Genomic DNA, 20,911 nt, shown 5'->3' with positions numbered 1-20,911 from the left:
ATGAAAGCTCTCAACGTGGTCTCGCTCACTACTGCTCTCCTGCCATCAGGTTCCATCAATTTTTTAACAATATTTTGTGGCTTTACATTGCATGATAACCATGATCACGAGCTTCACGACAGTGGTCAACCAGTGGATAACTTCGCCCTCGTGCCAGTTTTTAACATGTGAACAGACCTTCGCAGGCGGCGTTCTGTAAAATTATAATAATTTGGGTTTCACGCCACGGGACAACTAGGACTATAAGTGACGCCATAGCACGTCTGTGAATTAATTTTGCCCACCTGAGGTTTTCTTTATAGCGTGTGTGTGTATGCACACTGGAAACAGCATTTAGCATCTCCTGGACACGTCATGTTTAAAGAACCCCTACCAGCCACTGAATTGCTAGCCTCCTCGACAAGGTTCAAACCTCGGGCGGGATGGCATTCCGTTATCAACATTCCGCGCCTAAGCCATCTGTACCCTGCAGGTAGCTAAAATAATAATATTTCGGGGTTTACGTTGCGAGACAACTATGATCATGAGTGATGCCACAGTGGTCAGTCTGTGCATTAATTTTGCCCACCTCGGGGTTCTTTACCGCGCTGGAAATCTCCCGCACGGCTTAACATCCCTTTCAGGGACGGCTTGCGTAAGCAATCCGTACTCGCCACCGAATTGCTAGTAGCTAAAATAATTGTCATTGCGATTTTAAATCCAGCCCCAATTTTATTTTGCTCTACCTTCATTCCTGTTGAGATTTGAGTCCAATTTGTTCCAGTCCAATCCCCAACACTGTTTTACGAGCACACCGCAAACAGTTCTTGCCATGAATGCAGCACACTTGTAGCACTCCATCATCCAGTGTCATCACTTGGTGGTCTCACTCCAGTTTTAGTGCCTGGTTGGGAGCATACTGTCAGAAATTAGTGGCGTGACACCGGCTAATTTTTTGTGCAGTGCAGCACTTACTGTAAAACCCTTTATTTCCGTGCGCCGTTAATTTTCGCTAATTTCGCAAATTGAAGAACTTCGCAAAAATTTTAATGTACACATGATACACAGCAAAAAATACGAAATTCGCGAAATTCAGCGGTCGCGAAACTACCCCAATGACCCATTCGCGAACAATCAGGGGCGCGAAATTTAGGGGTCTTACAGTACGTCATGTTACAAACATCAACAATGCCTTTGATAGCTGCTATTACTGCCCTGTACCCAGCAGGGTGCACTGGTTAAACAAGAAACTGTACCGACATACACACCTTGCTTAGTACCTTGCATATCTGAAGCCTGTCCTCGACTCTGATGGAAAGGCTTCGCGAACAGTGTTCACAGCACAAGCTGGAATCACCATGCGCTTGTTTTTTCCAAGCTTGTGCCACATCCACCTCACGAACTGACGGTATGCAGTGTATCGGTATCTTCTGCAGCAATACACAGAAAGAGAAAAGATATGTAATGCCACTTTGGTAGTGGACACATCATAACCAGAAACAAACATGGTCGTCAAGTTGAAATCATGCTTAATTGTGAATATGTGCTCTCATCGGTTCCCACTGGCCCCGAAGTTCAAAGTACGCCACCTTAAGTACGGTTTGATTGAGGCATAACAATTTGAAATCTTCGTGCTCCGTGATACACGAGAAGCTCCGTGGCTCAGCGGTGCCCTGGAGCTCCTTACAGCAGGGGCACTCTTCTTCAGTGGGCATGGCGACGCATGACCCATGACGGCACCTGTAACCGAGAGGCGCTTTGAGAATCCGTCGCGGTAGGAATCATCCACTTCTTGCACTATATGATAATGAACCGCCAGCCATTATTTACCAATCTGTGGAATTCAGGCGGCTGCTGCTCCCGCACGCTGCCGCGTCAACGTGCTCGTCCCGTTGAGCTCGTGGAGCCGGGGACGTTTTTCAAAGGCAAGGCTCCCAAATTCCGCCGCCCGTAACAAAGTTTGCCTTTCCTTCGACAATAGGTTGTCGAGAAGACCGCTCCCTTCAGCAGCCATTTTGTCAGAGTAACAAACACAACAAACACGAATGGGTGCGAGAGTAATTTTTCCTGCGTTGGGTTCGCTGTGATGAGAGTGCAGTCAAGTACGTCTCGACGTCACACCATGGAAGCCTGCATGGAAAAACACTTGCAGCAGGCTAGAGATCTGCCGAGTTGAGGGGGAAAACCGAAGCCAATTTTCAGGCCCTTGGTTTTAATTGTTTTCTTCACAGTTGACTCACGGCACCTCGCGTGGTTCATGGGAACTGTATGTACTTCGATAATCACAACAGACACAAGGTAAGGCGGGGTGACTTGTCAGGGACCCTTTAAAGCAGCTTCAGAGAAGTGACGCTTCAGAAAAAAATAAATTATTGCATTAAGATACCCTCAGCCAGAATTTCTTAGGCAAAAATATTCAGCCATTGCTGCGATACAGCCTGTTTCCAAATGGGAACACTGGGTCTTTGGGAGGTCACTTTTTTTCAACGGTTTCACTTGTCGACAGAAACGTTCTGGACAATGGTTCTTTAGGGGCACATCATAGGCTTTGCACATCATACATGTATCCTTTTGCACTATCTGCAGCAGCCCTGCTTTCTGACGGGCACAATGTGGTGGCCTGGTCCTGCTGGCGGAAGGAAGGACAGGTTGCCCAGTGGACCCTGCCTGTTGACTGGTGCATCGTATGACTTGAAGAGGCCTTCCATGACAAGTCTGGTGAAGCTAAGTTTGTCATGCTTGGGTTCGCATCCTAGCTCGAGGTTTAATTGCCAGACAGCAACGCGAAGTGCTCGCAGAAGGTTGGAGACTAGGGGCCAGTGCCACTTGTTGCTTGTAATGACCAGCCTGTACTCGTTCAGGAATCCGTGAAAAGGTCTACACCGCCCATATGCTTATTGTAGTTCTGGACCAACTTAGACTGTGGTATCTGCACCTTTTTGTGCTCTGTGCGGCTGGACCTAGTCGCAGTAGCAAGTAGGTGTACAGTATATTGAGGTTCGAGACTAAGCGCACACGATGATGATGGTGATAGGGGGAAAAAATGGAGATATGAGCCATGTACACACACACATCTGTTATTGTTCCACTTCACCTCAAGAACCTGTTTGACTGTTTTGCAGTCGTAAGATCCTCTCGGCTTCTCTGTAAGAACATTAGTATCCTCCAAAGGACATTTGCTCACCCATATCTCTCGGACTTTGCCCGTGGCCCTGAACCCTTTGTGCTTCAACTGCAGTGGAGATCGTAGAAAGTGAAAAAGCTGTCCATGTACACTGGGTGTCAGAAAGTTAGATGGACTGCAGGTACACAAGATTAGAAAAAGAGTAAAAAACTGGGACAGGTATAGCTATAAGAGGGAAGTCAGTGGGAAGATCACAATATACCTTGAGGGTGAAGAGTGTTAGCTCGGAACATTAATTGTTGTCTTCCCACTCACTTCCCCCGTAGGTACACCGGAACTCAGTTCATTTTCTACAACTCTCATACCAGGCGTCTCATTTTCCCTTCTGTCCGCTTTTCCGCAGTAAATGTCAATATGGAATGGGAGCACAAAGCCCACAATTTGTATAGGAACCGTATTGTACTTCCTCTCATAAATACCTTGCACCTGTGTCTTCTATAGAAAGGAACAATTTATTTGTTCATGCTAAGCTCTCAATGAAATATCCTGAGCTGTCAAACAGAGCAGTTTAAAGCATGCCGTAGAGGTAGCACCTTTCCCAGCTTTTCCTCCATCTTGATCCTTCATGGTTGCCACTCATTTGACCCGCCACCAGTTCCACTCACAGATCACTAGATTGTGACCAATAAATTTTTTCATGCGGCAGCAAGTCGTAGCTGGCAAGTTAAATAATACCGAGAAGCTCGCAGATCTCATCTTTCGTTTCCGTGAAAGTGTCATCATTTTTCTGACAGGTGAACTTCTCAGTCGATTTGGACAAATCTACTAAATCTGGTCTTGACCGTGAAATGCGTTCAGGTTCTGTTGCAGGAATGGGGCAAATGTACTTTTCTCGCTTTGCCCGCTTCAGGTGTGCCATACCTCTTTTTCTGGGCCCTTCATCACCTCCCTCTTCTTTGTCTTTGTTGTTAGAAAATTTGCGTTGGTGAACCTCTACTTGGCCTGCAGCGTCACTTAGCAGTGCACTGCATGAGACGGTTTCCTTGGCTTAATCCGTAGTGTTAATAATCACCCAAATTGGAATCGTAAATTTCCAGCAAGAAATCGCAAAGTAAAGCAAAATTTTCACTTTTTGCCGCTTATGCAAACCCTCACTCTTCGAAGAAGCAAAGCTGAATTTCGGCTAGAACATGGAATATTTCATTCTCTTTCAAATGATGCAAACTGCACATTTTTTGTGATGTCTCAAAGCGCCGTAGGTGCCTGTCAAACTGAGGGTATTTTTGGTACAAATGCAGTGATGGAACTGCTGCGCCATTTGTGCCAAAGTGCGCCATTTGGGATTGCCTGCGCAACCCCGCGCCGAAAAAGCAATTTCCCCTAATTCTGCGCCACAGCTGCGCCGAACAAAGATGCCCTGGTTCGAACGCATGAACACGAAACAAAAACCGCGAGCGATGCTCCCGCGCCCTCTCTATTCTCGTCATGCATCTGAACAACGAAGCCGAGTCACGCCAGGTCGACGCCAAGTCACAGGCCCCAAGAAAAAACGCAACAATAAGTGAGAAGTATACTCGCTCTGAATACTGTGTCGTCGATCCTTGTACAAAGGAATGTACAGGACTACCGATATTCCCCCAGTAGCTCACTATACAGGGTGTTCCAAATTAAGCTTTCACTATCACTTTATAAATAGGCGAATGAAAGAAAACTGGTGGTACTTTTTCTGTTCCTTGAGTAAGAAACAGGTGCTACATAATTAGCAGCACCTGTTTCTTACACAAGTAGCGTAAAGTTGTCATCCGGTTTCCTGTCATCGCTGTGTTTGCGTAGCGCTCGTGAAACTTCGCTGTTTGTTCGTTCCTCTTTTTCCCGTTCTCCGCAGTGTGTCGCCACCCCTAACGTGGAATCGTGCAATATGTTTTCTATGTTAAATTAATACAAGAATCGTACGTTGTTGTACTTCAAAGAGAAGTTGTCAACAATAAAGCGCACTGTTAGTGCATCAAGTGTGTGCGTACTGGACGAAAGGTGGTGGTGGTGCAAATTTACCGACCATTGGACACGTCACGTGCCTGCGATAGAATATTGTCTCGTTTGCATGGGAGTTGTTTTTAAACAACTGCGTTTTAACCAATTGTGGATAGGCATAGCTGACGACGCTGATTCCGGAGTTGCCGGCGCCTGTACTATGGATCACTCCAGGCTTTCCGCTACTGCGTAACATCGCGCGTGCTCGCAGGGTGTAGGCGCGTAAGGACAGCGCGAGCAATTGAGCATTCAGGACTTGAACCGTACATGCCGATACTTGTTCCCAGATGTCCTGAACCCCAATATTCACTAGAAAGTGGAGAGTATGTATTGCACACACGATGTATTGCGCGGGACGCAGTGGAATACATACGGCGGAGGTGCGCCATTCTGTGAAATTCTGCGCCAAATGCGTTTTTTTTGTGCGCCAGCGCCCGCGGGCTTGGAGGCAGTTCCATCACTGAAATGGCAAACTTCGGAGGCGCCTCGCGACCAAATGCAGCAGATTTAATTTGCATAAATAATTTGCAATTTGTCATTGCGTGTTGTTTTTCTTCTTCTTAGAACATAGTAGCAGCATGCAAGCTGTTACACAGTCGATGACAGAGCAGATGCAAATCTCGACAACAGCATAATGGGGCAGGTACCAAATGATTTGATGGCTCTGAGGCTAACACGTTCAACAGTTGTCACTTTCTTGACACAACCTCTCTTTTTGAATTCATTGTCAGATCGAAGGATGCAGGCCTTCGCTATACATGGACAAGGTTACCTCAAGGTCGCGGAGGTGACTAAGCAATCAATGCAATCTGTGTAATGTACTATGATGTGGCTATTGGCACAATATGTGTGTACTGTTATTCATTATTACTTATATTCATTATGCAACATAATCAAATAAGGTGAACCTCCATCTCACGTACTCAGACTTTTCTGATAATTTTGTTATTAGATATACATAGACTTGAAATATATTTTTGGAATATATTAATTAATGAATCAAAATGAGAGAGGATTCTTCTAAAGCATGAAAATGACAGACAAAAACAATTCAGACCCAGTGTGCCAACAACAGGCAATTCCTGGTCACATACTAATATGCGTGCAGCAGGCTCATAGTCGCACGTGCATGTCCATAAAAGAGTGTGTTGATGACAAATGCACAACACACATGATTATATGGGAAGAAATAAAAATTATATCAGCTATCTTGGTAAGAAAGCAAGTACACTTTACCACAGAATTATACAAAGTATCCATAAAAAATTAAGCACAGGCTACCTTGCATCTAAGGTCTTTGATACAGACTGAAATAAGCCTATAATTGTTACCAGAGTGTAACTAACTATCAAACTCTTTTAATCATGAAAGTTATGTGAGGCTATCCTAGGTACCAAATGATCACATTCCTCGATCCCTTCGAGACACTTCCCTCTCTTCCTTGTCCTTATAATTTCCAACCACGCGACACTCCTCTTCCTGAAAATATTGTCGTGGCTGGAGGTGACTTAGGTGCCCTTTCTGAACATCATAATGTTGTGTCCTTTGTTGTAGTATCTGCCTCTGTCGAGGCAGAAGGTATATTTTTCCTCTACGTTGGTTATCTCATGTCAGGAAAACTATAATTCTGCTACCAAAGTTGAATTTGCCACCTAGGTTACCACACATTACAATATTAACCTTACAGATACCAGGCCTCTGTTGCATTGTTGGTTCTTGCACCCCTGTTGCTATGCTGGTTCCATTACGTGATGTTGCCTGATATCCATATGCTTTCAAAGTAGGCGATAAATTCTGCTACAGTCGGAAGTTGCAGAGCCCTGCCTTTCTGACTTTCACCACCGACAAGAATGCCAGATTCACAATCATCTTCACGAAAGATTTCACATTCCTGTGTTTGCTGTATTTCTCTGACAGCCCAGTCTCTCCACCTGGTACCATGCAGCCTGGCCAAAATGAAAGTGACAGCCCTTGCGGTTTGTCACTCTGAATTTAGCAGTCAATGCCTGCATGAGCGCAGCCTCAAAATCGCTATGGATGTGCTGGCATGCTGCGCCCATGTTGCCTTATCTTCAGGTCAGGTGACAAAAAGCTGCTATGTAGGTGGGGTAGACAAGTGAGGCAGCAGGATGTATGCAACGTTGATGTGCACATGTGCATGCTGTATCTTAGTAGCTCTGGAATGTTGTTGTGTGTGCACAGAAAGCGCCAAAAAGAAAAATCAGTTGCTTTGGACAGCAGCTTGAGGTGCCTCTTTGTACTCTTATTATCTCACTGACCATAATGCAGGTGCCAAAGTATGTATAGATGTCCATTCCGCAACAGAACATTCTTCATCTTCGTCAAACTTGTTTCGCAGCTGTGAAAGCAATGCCAGGAAGTTGTCGCCTGGTGTAAAACCTGTACTGCTACCTCAGCGGGCCCTCTAACTCTGATGCTCTTTTCTATCGATCTCTTGGAGCAGCACTATTCGATGTTTTCCATTTCTGTGTTTTTTTTTTTTTTTTGTTCAACTTTCTTAACATGTACATGGCAGGATTTTAAAAGGCAGGAATGCATTACGTAGAATAAAACTTCATGAAGTGAAATGATTAAAATTGACTGCTTCGATGCCTTGCATTCCTTGAATTTTGCACAACCATAGTGGGTCAGTATTCCACCATCGACGTTACTCCAATAATTTTATGGTCATAGTTGTCGATGCGCCAGAAAAACCCTAACCGTCATCATCATCATCATCATCATCATCATCATCCCTCTAATAATGAACGAACGGCAAAAAAATGTTTAGTGCACAAATATTATATGCAATATTGTATGAGAGAAGCCACTCCAGAGGGTAGCAATCCTTAATTGTCTTCATTTGTGAAGTCATCCATTACCATAAAGTTTGTGGAGTGCGCCACTATCACCACAAGAACAAAAGTTAATTGTGCTTACCGAGCACAAATGCCATCAGTTGAGAACTTGGATGCCTTTGGTGTATGATGATGAAGTGGAACGCCTCCAGTTCAAACATTCGCTTATGTGGTGAGAGCTTCGGGATGTCTTTGAGCAACTAGGGAGATGCAACAACTTTTTCCAACTTTATGAAAGTCTCTGTTGGTGTGGTATCAGATCAGAAAATATGAGTACTGTTATACATTGTATCCAACAAGAAGCTTCACCTCGTAGCTTCGTGCAGCCAAAGCCTTTTACCAATGTCCCCGTCTGCACACCTTTCATGGAGACTGCCTGGGGTGTGTGAATGTCGATGACGTGGCGGAGGATAGTCTGCCACTTTGCCAGAACTAGCTCGCCATCGCCTTTACTCGTTCGCACACACCAGTATACAGGTGATAAATTATAGTCGGTAACCACCTTTGTAGAACTTGATGATGCTTTGAGTGGGATGCAACAATGATCTTTTTACGGATACCTGGGTGTATGTATATAAAAACAAACGTGGAATATCTCCCCGTGGATGACACAAAACATGATGCACCGGTGAAAAGTAGCGTTATGGTGGCATCTTTTGCTACATGCCATTGAAACGATGCTGTACGTCTGGGTGTGATATCTTCATGAAGGCCTTGACTTTTGTATGTCTATCTGTGATGAGGGTCTTCACCTTCATATTTTCATCTGGAAGTGCATTTAGTGCCCGCTCCAGTCTCTCCTTCTCCATCTTGTTGCTGGAGGACAGTTCAGTAGACTGAAATAACAAAAACAAGACTACACGGTATTACACCTGTAAAAAATTGCCACTGGAGCCCTGGCAAAAGATAGAGAATCTTGGGAGTTGTATCTTCTATCTATATGTATACATCTTATACTGCCATTTATGTGATAAAAGTAGGACCTGGACAGCCGTAGGGTTAAACAGTGATCACAGTTATCTAGCAAAGACAAATAGGGGAAGAACAAAAAAAAAACATTTGTATGAAATTGGGATGTATTGGTAGCTGTAATTGTATGTAATTGGAGAGTTATTGAGTTAATATTTATGTTGAGGCAGTATCTCTAGATATTTTGTCATGCCACAAATACATGCTGCAATAAATATAATCTGCTAAATTGTGGTTTCTAGTCAGTACTGCCAAGAATCTGGAAACTCAGTCTTGTATTACATACACTCTTTAAAATGACTCACAGCACGACCCACTGCAGACCAAACATAGTCCAGTACGGTATCCCTCTCTCACCCCACTGACTAAAAACATTTTGTACCACTTTGCGTGAGGGCAAGTTAGTACAAGAAAGGCTTACGCTTCCTTTTTCACCCAATTGGGATACAGAACGATATTATTCTGAATAGTGATTGCCTCCAGTACGTTATGTAGTTTAGCACATTTTTAATTGTGTACTTTCTGCTTTCGGGAATCTGTGCAAACACTTGTGGAACTGCCGGCACAGTAACGAGGTTTCACTGTACTATTGTGCATGGAAAATTTCTTTTCTACTTTATTTCAGCTAAAAGAAATTGTTTTAGGGGAATCACGTTGTGTGTGAAATGGTATAGAACTACCTTCACCAGCTCCATATGAATGATGCGGTCAATTCCTGTCTCCCTCAGGGAATATGTGCCAAAATCTGGTGAGTCTGCACGGCATTCTACAGCAAGGCACAGTTCTCTGTCCTTGAGCTGCTGCAAGAGCAGTTGCAACTCACTGCTACACACCTATAAAGTATAAGCAATGGCGTCACCAGCGGCACCTTTATCACACTGTACAGGAATTACGTACCTCAGTGACAGCAGGAAACATGTAGAGCCTCTGGAACTTGAGGCACTGTGTGTTCTTTACTGTCTGGACACCAAGGAAGTTGAGAAGCCTCAGTGTCTGCGTTGGGCTGCTTCCAGAAAACAGTATGGCGCTACACAGCAAGATGTTCCTCAGTGGCCTCCTGTGGTGTGTTGGCTGGTTAGACTGTGTTGTCATGTGTCACTTGGGACAGATGATGGTGGCCTTTACCATTGTCCCAATGCAGAAGAGTTGCACACTGGAGTTGCACAAGAGTTACGCAGTGTCTGGGGTCAGGCACTGCGGGCGCTGTTGGAGAAGCTCCTTGAGGCACGATTCGACACAATACACTTGGTGTCCTGTGCAGTGCCCACTTGCGGCTCCTCCAGTACACTGACAGAGCTGAAAATTTGCCATATGTTGAAGTTCAGCCACTTAAAGGAATTGTAATATTGCACATGTACAGCAACCAGAAGTTAAGAAATAACTCACCAATTGCCTTAGTTGCACCGCTCAGGACGATAGGACTCATCATTGGGATCCATACTGTTCACAAAGAAAAACAAGAGCACACGGTACATGTACACCTGAACATGAAGCAGAACATCATGCTCATTTCATTGCATGCAATTCATTAGGCACAGTGGGAAAGACACTGGGCAACACAGCTTTGAAGAGCACTTCATGGGCGATGTTGTCTGTTCCATAACTAGAGCCAGGATTCCATTGAGCCTTCTGAACATATAAGCCTGAATTAGGTAATGGGAAACCAGTTGCGTTGGTGTGATTGTGCCCATAAATACCTATTACTGCATTAGCACCTACTTTGACACAACAACAATCAAAAGTATGGGGTATCTTCATTGAATAGTGCCTTAAATAACACTCCAGTTCCTCCGTAGTTTCACATATATTTGCCTTTCTGCAGTACAGTGTTGGCAGGTTATTGTGCTTGTCAGCAGGATTTGTTGCACAGTGTTATCCCTATCATTATTTTGGTTTGACTGTGATTTCACCTTTAACATATGCCGCACATCAAATTGATGCTTGATGTGGGGACACAAGACTCTCGTCATGGCTTTGATGCCTGTGTGCTGATCCCTGGCAAGCATGTCTACCACCATGTCGTTCGCCTCGAGAAATGCTAGACGCCTTTGTAGCCTATGCTTCTCCATTGCGTTGCTGCTAGTCACCTCTGTTCCCTAGTAGTTAGAAAGAAATCCCGTGAACACCTGAAAATCTGTGAGGTATTAAAGCAGGGCTGGTTGCAATATGGGTCGGTCTTCAGTCTGCTGCCTTATACATGCATGTGACATAATGTGAACGCCTGATTGTGTTTGCACGTTTGCTGATGCTTAAATTTTCTAAGGTCAGAGAGAATCAATAAAAGTTTAACAGAATTTCAAAAAGTTCCCCTGGGAATTTGCTACCGCTGATGGCCCCATAAAGCATTGAAATGTGCTTGGCATAGCACATAAAGATGTGTACAATGCGATTGGCACTGTCCTCCAGAACATATATGTGCCATATAGAGCTGTGTGACCTGGAGAATCACACCTCCCATCACCGGCAAGTCTCAAAGGCAATCGGCACAGCTGCCCAACAGTTGATTCTGCTTCGTCTCATATACCTGTAAATGAACAGTGCCTGTGTTTATATATGATTTATGTACCGCACATGATTTTGCACTCTGTCTTTGCACGTGTAGTAAGACATATTACACAAGAGTACTGACTAATGTCATTTGTAAGTCACACAGTCAGCTTATCCTAAAAACCAGAGATACCCACATTGTTTACTGTAGGAAGCAAATAGCATTGCTGCATCCTGTAGTATTGAGGCCTCTTAAGTGCTGGGACTCCCATAATTTTCAGCATACAGAGGGCTTTGGCAATTTTTGTCCCAGAGAAAAGTATACCACATCACAACAAAACATTCCCAAGTATCCTGTTTCCCACTCACGGCTGGCTGTACCACAGGCTTCCTTCTTGTCAAGCGCAAGTCATCTTCACTCTTACACAGGTGCCCTTAAGAGAGTACCTGCTTTACGTCATCCCTCTAGCACGACGGACACACTGACAGCAGCTTTCTTAAACAGCAGATTTCTGAGAAGTGGGAGCTGTCTGATTGCATGCTCCAGAAAAAACCCCACCTTCAAAGTATTAACTTGAATATTTCCTCCACGCCTGGGGGCATATGTTATTTCCCATGCTGAGAGAGAGCGACAAGGAATTTAGTTATGTAGTGCCCACCAACGGCAAAAGCCTAAGCGAAGGTGCACTATCAATATAAGTAACAAACGATACAAAACAGAAGAAGGCAGATAAACACTAACATTAAATTACGTGAAAATATTTCTAACACGGGAAGCAAAAGATGAAAAGTCTGTAAATATATCTGGACTTTCAAATTTCAAGTGATTGTGCATGCACTTAAGACAAACAACGGGGGAGGTACAACCAAATAAGTCACATGACGATGCAGAACAGAATAACAGGAGTCTCTTTGGTCTAAGTGGAACATATATATCAATCGTAGATTGAGAAGTTACCCATCAAAAAGAACTTGTTACAAGTTAAGTTACCGTGTGCAAAATGTAACTAAGTTAATAACGAAGTTCTTCAGCCTGAAATGTAACTCGCAGTTACTGAGTTATTTAAAAAATGAACGAGTTACTTCCAAGTTACTTCGGACACAAAATAACATTACGCAGGTGCAGCGCGCGTGAGCAGTTGAGTTAAGCCTTGGGTTGCAAGTGGGTTGTGCGTTGTGGGTTGCAAGTGCGTGTTGCACTCCCAACCTTGGGTTGGGAGTGCAACACGCTTAGATCGTTTCCGTGTATGTCCAACAATAGACCTCTCCCTGTTTGTAAACAAATGACATCATAGTGTTCGACAGCGCCAAAATCTGGTACAATTGAACTACACTCGAAGCTAGAGGTGAACAAGGTCGCGCTCGAAAGCCACGGTCTTGAGAGGATTACGACATGGTCCCTTAAAGTGACGCGACCATCGGTCCTACTTTTCTTCCAATGGGAGACAGCTTTCGTGGAACCCAGCCCTCCCCTTCCAACTTGTTTCGGTTTAAGTCTGTCTACCAATGTCATGATGACGTTTCTCTGGTAGAGGTATATTCGAACGCTTTGCATCTTACTCCCTGTGGGCGCACAATGGATCAGCTTCATTTCAATGGCAACGGTTCTTACTTCCTGAATAAAATATGGTCATTTATTGGACATCACGTTTTATCGCAAAAAATGACATGAAGGAACCGGAGAGAAACCAAGAAAATATGTGGATGTGAGTGAAAAGTAACTTGGAACTTAACTTAAATTACTTTGGCAAAGTTACCTGAAAAAGGAACTAGTTCCTCTGAAAGTTACCATAGCGCAAAAGTAGGGAGTTAAGTTACAAGTTACCAAAAAAGGAACATAATTACAGTAACGAGTTACTTGTAACTCTGATATCAATGGCACGTAAGAAACACGGTGTATCAACGACACTATGCATAAGCTTGTAAAGAAATGTTATGTCATGACGATGACTGCGTGCCCTTATGGCCACCATACACATCTTCGATAAAAGATGATGGTAATCGTAGTACCACGCCCTGTCTAAAAATCTATCATAAATAATATAGACAAATTTCCTCTGGATACTTTCCAAGTAGTCTGATTCGGGTTCTGAACTACAGAGAACAAGGCTGTAAGCCAAGCAGATCAAAGATTGAGTTCCTTAGAAGCTCCAAGAAATATGCCATATAAACCCCAACATCCTCATGCAGAAGCCATAAATGCATGAAATGTAATGATCAAGCTTTGAAGTGCTTTCGAGTATCACATCAAGATGATGTGCAACACTTACTCGTTCAGTCTGCACACTCTCTAACCACAGCAACTTTGAAGGTTTCCTGGTAAGGGGCAGAGTGTTTGTTTTAACAGTACGTAATATATATGTATATATACATTTCATTTTTAATAATTCGGCATTTAGCTTACACCATTCGGTAACCGCATCAATATCGATTTGAGCACAATCAATATTAGAAGATATTGACAGGAAAATTTGTATGTCATCTGCAAACAGTAAAATATCACAATGCTACATTACGTTAGCGACATTGTTGACAAAGATGAGAAATAGATGAGGGCCCAAGTTGCTTCCTTGAGGTACTCCAAATATACAGACAATCGAGGTAAGCAGGTCCCCATCCACTCTAACCTCAGTTTTGTCATTAGGGTAACTTTTTAGCCAAACACAATAATTATTGTACAAGCAATACTGACTACTTCTCAGAACAAGCACGTCAGGCACCACACAGTGAAACGCCCAGCTGAAGTCAAAATAGACAGTGTCTACTTGTTGCCGATTACGGACAAGTGGTGCTGTGTAGTGCAGAAATGTACTCAAGTTCGTTTCCATACATCTACCTTTCATAATGCCATATTGTTCTGCACAAATTTTGTTGCATAAGAAGTAATAGAAACGAGCATAGAAAGCAAAGAAACCTGTCAATAATTATTAACAGAACTTGGATCACCAGACTTAAAATCAAGAATAAGATCAGCTAATTTCCTGTTACTTGGAGACACGGCCATCTGCAAAGACAAGTTAAAAATATAAGTGAGAGCAAAGAACAGGCACCCAGGATAGCTTTTGAGAATAAAGTTAGAAATACTGTCAATACCAGGGGCTGCCTTAGACTCGACACTTTGAATGGTGGAAAGAACCTTATGATTGCTAACGGGAGCAAATGGAAGACAGTCATTACTCTGTATTGCAGTGTCACATGCCGAGTCAAAAGGTAGCAGAAAAATAACACTAACTAAACTGGTCTGCAAATATGTTGCTCACTATAGCAGGGCCAGTAGCGAGGCGAGAATTGTCCAAAACTGTGAGGCTATAAGGATGGTCGTCCTGTGTATATTGATTAAAGGGGCAATAAACAGGTATGCAAGGCACACTTTTTTCTAATGCAGTGTGATTCTTTTCCTACAGTGATGTTTAGCAAAAATTTTTGCCGCAAAATGTAAATAATAGGTCCAAACCGACCAAATATGCACTGCACTCTTTTGCGCTCATGCCCTGTCCTACGATGCCCTGTCGACAATAGCCACACGTCATTTTGACGTCGCGCACCATCAACCATCCAAAATACGGGACACATACACATTGATTTTGTTGTAATATCGGGAAGCGAGGTCAATTCTAAACATATTTACACTTGTCAATCCCAAGGTAGCCGGATCAAAAGGTATCAAAAGCACACAATATTACATTTCATGTGCGCACTATGTTTTCAGCACTGTATTGCTCCGCGAGGTCACAGCGATGTTCCCACAACCGGTTCTCCCCGCACGCCGCTGCTTGTGTCAACGAGGCTCATCATTGGCTATGAGTCCGAAATCTCCACCATCTCCACTGACTGGAATGCAGCTTTGCTCCACGTGCGAGACGTGTGACGTAGGTGCTCTCCGAGTAGGAAGGAGAGACTCACGCGGATTATGTTCTTTGAAAGGCATTGTTTCATGGTAAGGACGCTCGCTAGAAGTAAACAAATTTCATAATTGGACATCGTGAGCTACGTTCTTTCATAGAGCATAATAATTGCAGAATATTCGTGAAGCTGTTTAGTGCCCCTTTAACAGGTTTCCAAAATTTTTTCAGTCTGCTACTTAGGCTCTTCCCTACTGACTTGTCATAAAGTGTTTTATCTCGGGCAAACAGCGTGCAACAAAGATCATGAACAGTGTTGACCTTGTCACACCATAGGTGTGAGCCATTTTTGTACAGCCGGTGATTGTGCAGCTTCCTACTTAAACATTCTTTCAGCTCCTTAGAAAATCAAAGAAGGTATTTGTCATTACGAGAGTGGCTTCTTGGTACATAAGTATCAATTGCAGTACACACTTCAGTCAGTTAACTTCGAAACTGCAGAATCCATGTACTGATCATGTAATACATCATCAAGGGACCGCTGTTGTAAACTTACAATTACTTGTAATTGTACAATCCTAGATAATCACCACCTCGCATGTTGTTTACCAGTACTTGCTGAGGAACTGCAGAAATCTTTACAACTCAAATGCAAAATTGAGAAATCTTGCTTGTGCCCTCAAATGCACACAGATGAGCAAAACTTGGGGCAATTTTACAAGTAGTTACACAACACAGATAGTAAAACACACAGTAACCTAATTACAGTCTCAAAACCACATGTGCAATAAGTTACACAATAGTGAACTTCTGATCACTGTTTGTGTCACAAATCCAGTGGAAGTATGCAAGAAAATCTGGAAGAGGCTGTTGGACAGCTTTCAAAGAACACTGGTTGCAACAAAGAAGGCGGCAGCCAGTGGGGCTGGCCTGGACGACGTGCTTGAGGAAGAGGAGAGCAGTGGGGCACCCAAGTGGAAGTTTTACCATGCTCTCGTCTTCCTCAATGATGATGTTACACCAAGGAGGTAGGTAGCACTCTCAGTATAATGTAACAACACTGCATCTGCGTAACACAGCGTTTATGGTACATACATTTTCTTCAGGACTGTTTCCAACTGGCCCCCAGAGCCAACAGAAGACACTCTTGAACCTAGCACTCAAGGACCTGGGGCACAGGTGAGGTTGAACCACGCATAAATAAGAAAGACATGCACTCATATAGTATGTACGCAGCTCCTATGCATGTATTTGAAGACATGATGCTACATTATATACACAACATAAGAGTATGTACATATAATGCATAAACATGTTTTTACAAAGTATATATCAGGGTGTCGAACCGCAAAAAATACGGGTTTGGTTCGGGTTCGCGTTGCTTGGATTTTGTTCCGGTTCAGTTCTGGTTCGGCCACGCCAAAAATCGAACCGGTTCGCGAACCGGTTCAACGCTTCCATTTTATATCTCCCATAAAACTGCTTTTATCAGGTAATGCGTGGCTAAAAGCTTACTGCTGTTGTCTGCATTGACGTTTTTAGTGGTCAGGTACTCCCTTTAGCGAGAGGAAGGAGAAATGTATGAACACTTGCACATAGCGTCCACGCTGATCAAGTGCTGTAGTCCTGCTACTTTCTGTTCCTAAACCTCACACGCGCAGTGCCAGCAAGATACACTTAAAGGACAACGGAAACGAAATTTGTCCATTGCAAAAAGGGGACCGAACAAGGTGTAAATATTATGTAAAATTATGGTGCCACTAGTATTTTGCAAGTACGCTGTGCGGATGGCCATATTTCTGACGATTACGAGAGCGCTGGGCCGCCCACTCGACACGATCGCCCATGGAGCGCGCCAAGCATTGCGGGAAAATCTGAGGAGCGCGTGACGTCAAATATCTCTCGCGCTCCATGTGCGGGTGCCCGGCACAAACACGGCGAATTCTGAATAACGCCTGAAGATGTTTGATTCGGAGATCTCGTGGAAGTCTGAAGACAATATATCCTATGAGAGATGGGTTCGTACATGCTTCTTCGTCTCCGTTCGTTCCCCGTAGCAGGAATTAGACGTACGCCGAAACACCAAATGAAATGAAGCGAAATGAAAGTCAGGAACTCCAACAGGAGAGCCAATGTGCGTCACTTCCGTGGTCTGCTACGGCGGCGCGGCGACGCTCACCAGGGGCTCGGAGTGCTCCACGGCCGAATTTTCTATCGCGATTGTGGCGACGTTTCAACTAATATACGCAAATCTAAGTCGAATTCCGGATTGTTTTGGTACACATCGCAATATAAGGCAAATAGCTTTGCAGCCTATTTTCGTTTCCGTCGTCCTTTAAATGAAGCCTAATAAGATGCACAGCATTCACGGATGGGCATAAATACATTTTTTTTATTTACATATAAATACAAAATACTTAGTTGAAAGGGGTATTTAAATATTCTGCATAAATAATTTTCAATGTGAGTGTTTAAATACAAAATATTAATACAGTATTTAAATACTGTAACTACTAGTACCATGAATGCTGTAAGATGGCGTCTGGATGGCATCTGGAATTACAGAAATAATGATGATTATAACAACAAATCAGCAAGTAACAATAACATTTATTTGTTAGATTATCATGGCGATTTTAACATTAGAAATTTCTCGAAGACTGCATCTTTTAGGCGTCTTCTGTTCGGCCGGACAATCAGATTCGCAAAGGAGAACAGCATCTCCACAGGTGCCGATGAACAAAGGCTTGTACTAAATTTGACGAGGATGCTTCGTACAACAAGGTAATTGGGTAGTCGCGACCGTTATCCGCAACAGCAGTGAAAAACTCGTCATCTACAATGGTTGTCGCATGCGCATGCTGGCGCAAACACGGCATAACTGCGCCCGAAACTCGCCCGTCTTCCTGAAAGGTCAAATGCAGGGCAATTTTCGGATATAAGTCAGTACATTCTGTATATAGGAGTATTTACAAATTATTTACAAGAATAAGTACCCAAAAGTTGGTATTTAAATGTAATTATAAATACATTTTTCTAGTGTGTATTTAAATACAAAATAGTATTTAGTAATTAAATAGTAATTTAATTACAATGTATTTAAATACTGCCCATCCCTGACAGCATTTTACATAGACGACGGTACCTGCCGGCACACTGCATTCGCAGCGTGAATCGATCTGAAACCGTACTGAAGCATGTGGAAAATAAGACTGCCAGCCTTGCTCTGTCCGAGCTCACAGCCGTGTACCAGTTAATCCACAACGCAAACGCAATGTGTCACGACACGACTGCACTGCCAGTAAGCAGAATCACATTTACTGTTCAAACCACGACCAATCAAACAGGCACCGTTCTGCGTACGCTCCTTCTCCACTTCTCATGTTTCTGACTTGTTTAATTTTTGGTGCTCACGTGTAAAGGGAAATGTTGGGCGCTTGCTTAATCACATATTCGTCCTACAGAGCTACACAACTGGCCTACTACATTCCTGCTTCATTCGTCCGCGTGGCGCCTCCTCTGTGAAGAGCAGACGCCACAGCGCGTGCATGGGGCGCTAGCCGCGGCGCTCACAAGGACAACTGCGTTTCAACGTGTTAAAAAAGACTCTGAAAGCATACTTACTATACGTCCTCGTTTGACTGCTAGCTGAAAATTTGCGAAATCCATGATTCGTCCCAATGTCCAACGAGGACACCAATGTGTCCTCGTTCAGGGATTGAGAGGCACTTGAACTCTTATGCTGATTTCTTTTATGTCCGAACCGGTTACCTCTATTATTTTTTCTGGTTCTGCTCCGGTTCGGGTTCAACAGTGTCATGAAAATTGCGGTTCGGGTTCGGTTCCGGCAAAAATAACGGTTCGGGTACGCTTTTCGGTTCGGGTTCAGTTCGACACCCTGGTATATATACACTACGTATACCACATAGGCATTAGATATCCACTCTGTTCTCCACTTGAGTGCTTTGAAGGTTCCAACAAGCCATTTGTAGTAGCAGTTGTATCACATAATGCACTAAACTCTGTTCTCATTTGCACTCTTCTTGAATAGGCCAGTATAGCCCAGGAGGTGCTGGACGAGCATGACTACTTTTCTGCTGGGGCATCAAGGGAGGAGAGCCAGGGACCGTCCATATCTCAAGGACCTTATGTCACAGCTGATTTTTTAGGAAGATTTGTTGCAGATAAAAAGAAACGCTGTATATTTTTGGATGAAGCAAACTTGATTTGTTCAGGATCACCGCAGCTCATAGCCAGTATTCTGTACGTTTGATAACTAACTTTAATTAACTAACTTTAATTAGTGACTTGAGAGCCAATACGACAATGGACAAGTCATACAGTAATTTGAGAGATTATCAAATAAGATGTCCTCAATACAGTGCTCTTTGGATGCCCGTTTCACACTTTTTTTTAAGTCGCTAACAATGAGGTACTTAATTAGCATAAATTTTTAAGCATGCATCTGTTAATATTACTTGTTCTCCAATGTCATACTTAAAGGGACTATGAAATTTCCCGAACCCCCATACTTTTTTTCGATGGAAACTGTTCTTCCCGCAGAGAAACTAATATGCCACAAATTTTTCCGGACGAAATCGCTCCACTCTGCGAGGAGCGCGCGCTGGAAATGTCTCTTCCGCGTTCCTCCTCTCCCGCGCATATTTCCCTGCCGATGGTGTAACTGTACGGACCGCACTTCGGTTCTCCGTTACGTCACCGGTGTTGCACAATGGCAAGTAATGCCGCCACTGCCGAAATCTGCCGATCGCGCGAAAGCTGCTGTCATGGAGATTTCCACTCCCGATTAACGCATACGCGGGATCCTACGGCGCATGCTCCTGGCGGGATTCCTCGGCTCGGCAACACGTCACGATGACGTGTTGCTGAGCCGGCCGTGGTCACGTCAAGTTACCCGTTGTGTCTCTGCTCGGCAGCTCGTCACGGTGCGGCGCCAGCTGTCCTCCCTTCGCCGCTCCGTTTAAATTCGCTCCCGAGAAATCCGCTCGCGCGACGAAAGTAAAATTTTGGTTCTAGACTCAGAAAAATGTCTTCTTTCGAACGAAAGGAAGAAAAAAATTGTTTCATAGTCCCTTTAAGCATTTTAGCATGTACCTTTAGGATTTGTATGCTACAAGTAATTTGTGTCCTCACATTTTGTTTATATGTGTTGTCACCCACTCGAAGCATCAAGCTACAAGTTCCTGCAAAAACTTGCAATTTTTTTACTTTCTGTCCATTTTCCGCACTGCATCAGCACACATCTGTGCTAAGGGGGAAATAAATTGTTCACCTGTGTTGTGTGTGGTTGGTGTCTCATTTCTTTCTTACTATTACTGTTGTTGATGCTGCCTTGCCCGGTGGACAATATGTCTCCCCTTCCTGCGCTCTAAGGAAATTGCGCAGGACGATGGAAGCCTGGACCAAGAGCTCGACGTTCTCCACCTTGACATTCAGAGGTCTTCTGAATTTGCGCCATCGGGACGCAAGGATCCCGAAGGCATTTTCTATGCACATTCTGCAATATGCAAATCTATTACCACCTTGCTGTACTTTATGTTGGATTACTACAACTACCTACACAAACATTGCTGATCCAATATGTTTGGTGTGGCATAAAA

General features: G+C 43.7%; 1 protein-coding gene across 4 annotated transcripts in view; it reads left to right on the top strand.

The window, feature by feature from the left end:
• LOC135388505 (uncharacterized) overlaps positions 1-20,589 on the top strand; it is a 32,287-nt gene extending 11,698 nt beyond the window's left edge. For 3 of the 4 annotated variants that reach the window (XR_010421430.1, XR_010421431.1, XM_064618086.1), the window contains 3 exons: positions 16,129-16,318; positions 16,397-16,469; positions 19,342-20,589. Coding sequence is in view for 2 of the 4 variants with exons in the window: in XM_064618086.1 (XP_064474156.1) it covers positions 16,129-16,318; positions 16,397-16,469; positions 19,342-19,351 (273 nt within the window). In the remaining 2 variants the exon portion in view is untranslated. Of the gene's footprint in view, positions 1-9,152; positions 15,386-16,128; positions 16,319-16,396; positions 16,470-19,341 lie in introns of those variants that run through there. The other variant, XM_064618087.1, reaches the window with a different exon arrangement.
• The last annotated feature ends 322 nt before the right edge of the window (positions 20,590-20,911 follow it).

This window comes from Ornithodoros turicata, chromosome 3 (assembly GCF_037126465.1).
Source record: "Ornithodoros turicata isolate Travis chromosome 3, ASM3712646v1, whole genome shotgun sequence".
Classification (NCBI taxonomy): Eukaryota; Metazoa; Arthropoda; class Arachnida; order Ixodida; family Argasidae; genus Ornithodoros; species Ornithodoros turicata.
Note: the sequence above shows the minus strand (reverse complement) of the source record. Positions and strands in the feature narration are given on the sequence as shown.